A 721-nucleotide genomic window follows, 5' to 3' on the forward strand; every position below is an offset into this window, starting at 1 on the left:
AACTCTTCCAGATGTCCTCTAACACACTTATAAAGATCACAAACTTGTTGTTCCATATGTTCAGAGTTGTTATAATCCAACTCCTCAATTTTCTTAAGTATTTCATCTCGCCTCTCAGAATAGCTTGTGGAGAGATACCGTCCAATATATCCATACAACCATTTTACGTTTTGTCCTAATCTCTCTTTCATATGACGTGAATAGATACTAAGAATCTCCTTAAGAATGTATTTTCCATCTAAGTGCTCCATGCTTAGATTCTTATCCCAAGCAGCGAATAAACAATTCTTTGTGAATCTAATCTTGTCAAATAAACCAGACAGCAAAAAGAATAGAGGCTCATATCCCTCCAAAAAAGTATTGCAAACAGTATCAGGACTACTCGCACCACAAAGTGTTGAGCAAGTATACTCCAACTCGGAAAAAAATACGTACTTTGAAATAACGCTTGACTCAACTCTGAATACACAAAGAAGTTGTGAAAACAGAAATGTACGAACAAAGGAACGATAAACGATCTGTCTCAGTATATTCTGTTTGTTATCATACTGATCATCTCTTTTATTCGTCAGTTTTGTGCATGATAACACAATGTTTTCAATTCTGCTGGCAATATAGATCGTGATCGCTTTATCACGAAGTTTTGTTTTTGTTACATTGTTGCGGAACTGTATAAAATATCCACAAAGGCTTGTAAACTCGGAAAAAAGCAAACACTTGT

At 35.2% G+C, this 721-nt stretch overlaps 1 protein-coding gene across 1 annotated transcript; it reads right to left on the bottom strand.

Moving 5' to 3' along the window:
• VCUG_02746 (uncharacterized protein) lies at positions 1–721 on the bottom strand (the record flags this gene model as incomplete). The annotated part of the gene is made up of 1 exon (XM_008077564.1): positions 1–721. A coding segment is annotated over one exon (721 nt), but the record flags the coding sequence as incomplete, so codon positions are not given.

The sequence above is a fragment of the Vavraia culicis genome, assembly GCF_000192795.1.
Source record: "Vavraia culicis subsp. floridensis unplaced genomic scaffold supercont1.263, whole genome shotgun sequence".
In the NCBI taxonomy this organism is placed as follows: Eukaryota; Fungi; Microsporidia; family Pleistophoridae; genus Vavraia; species Vavraia culicis.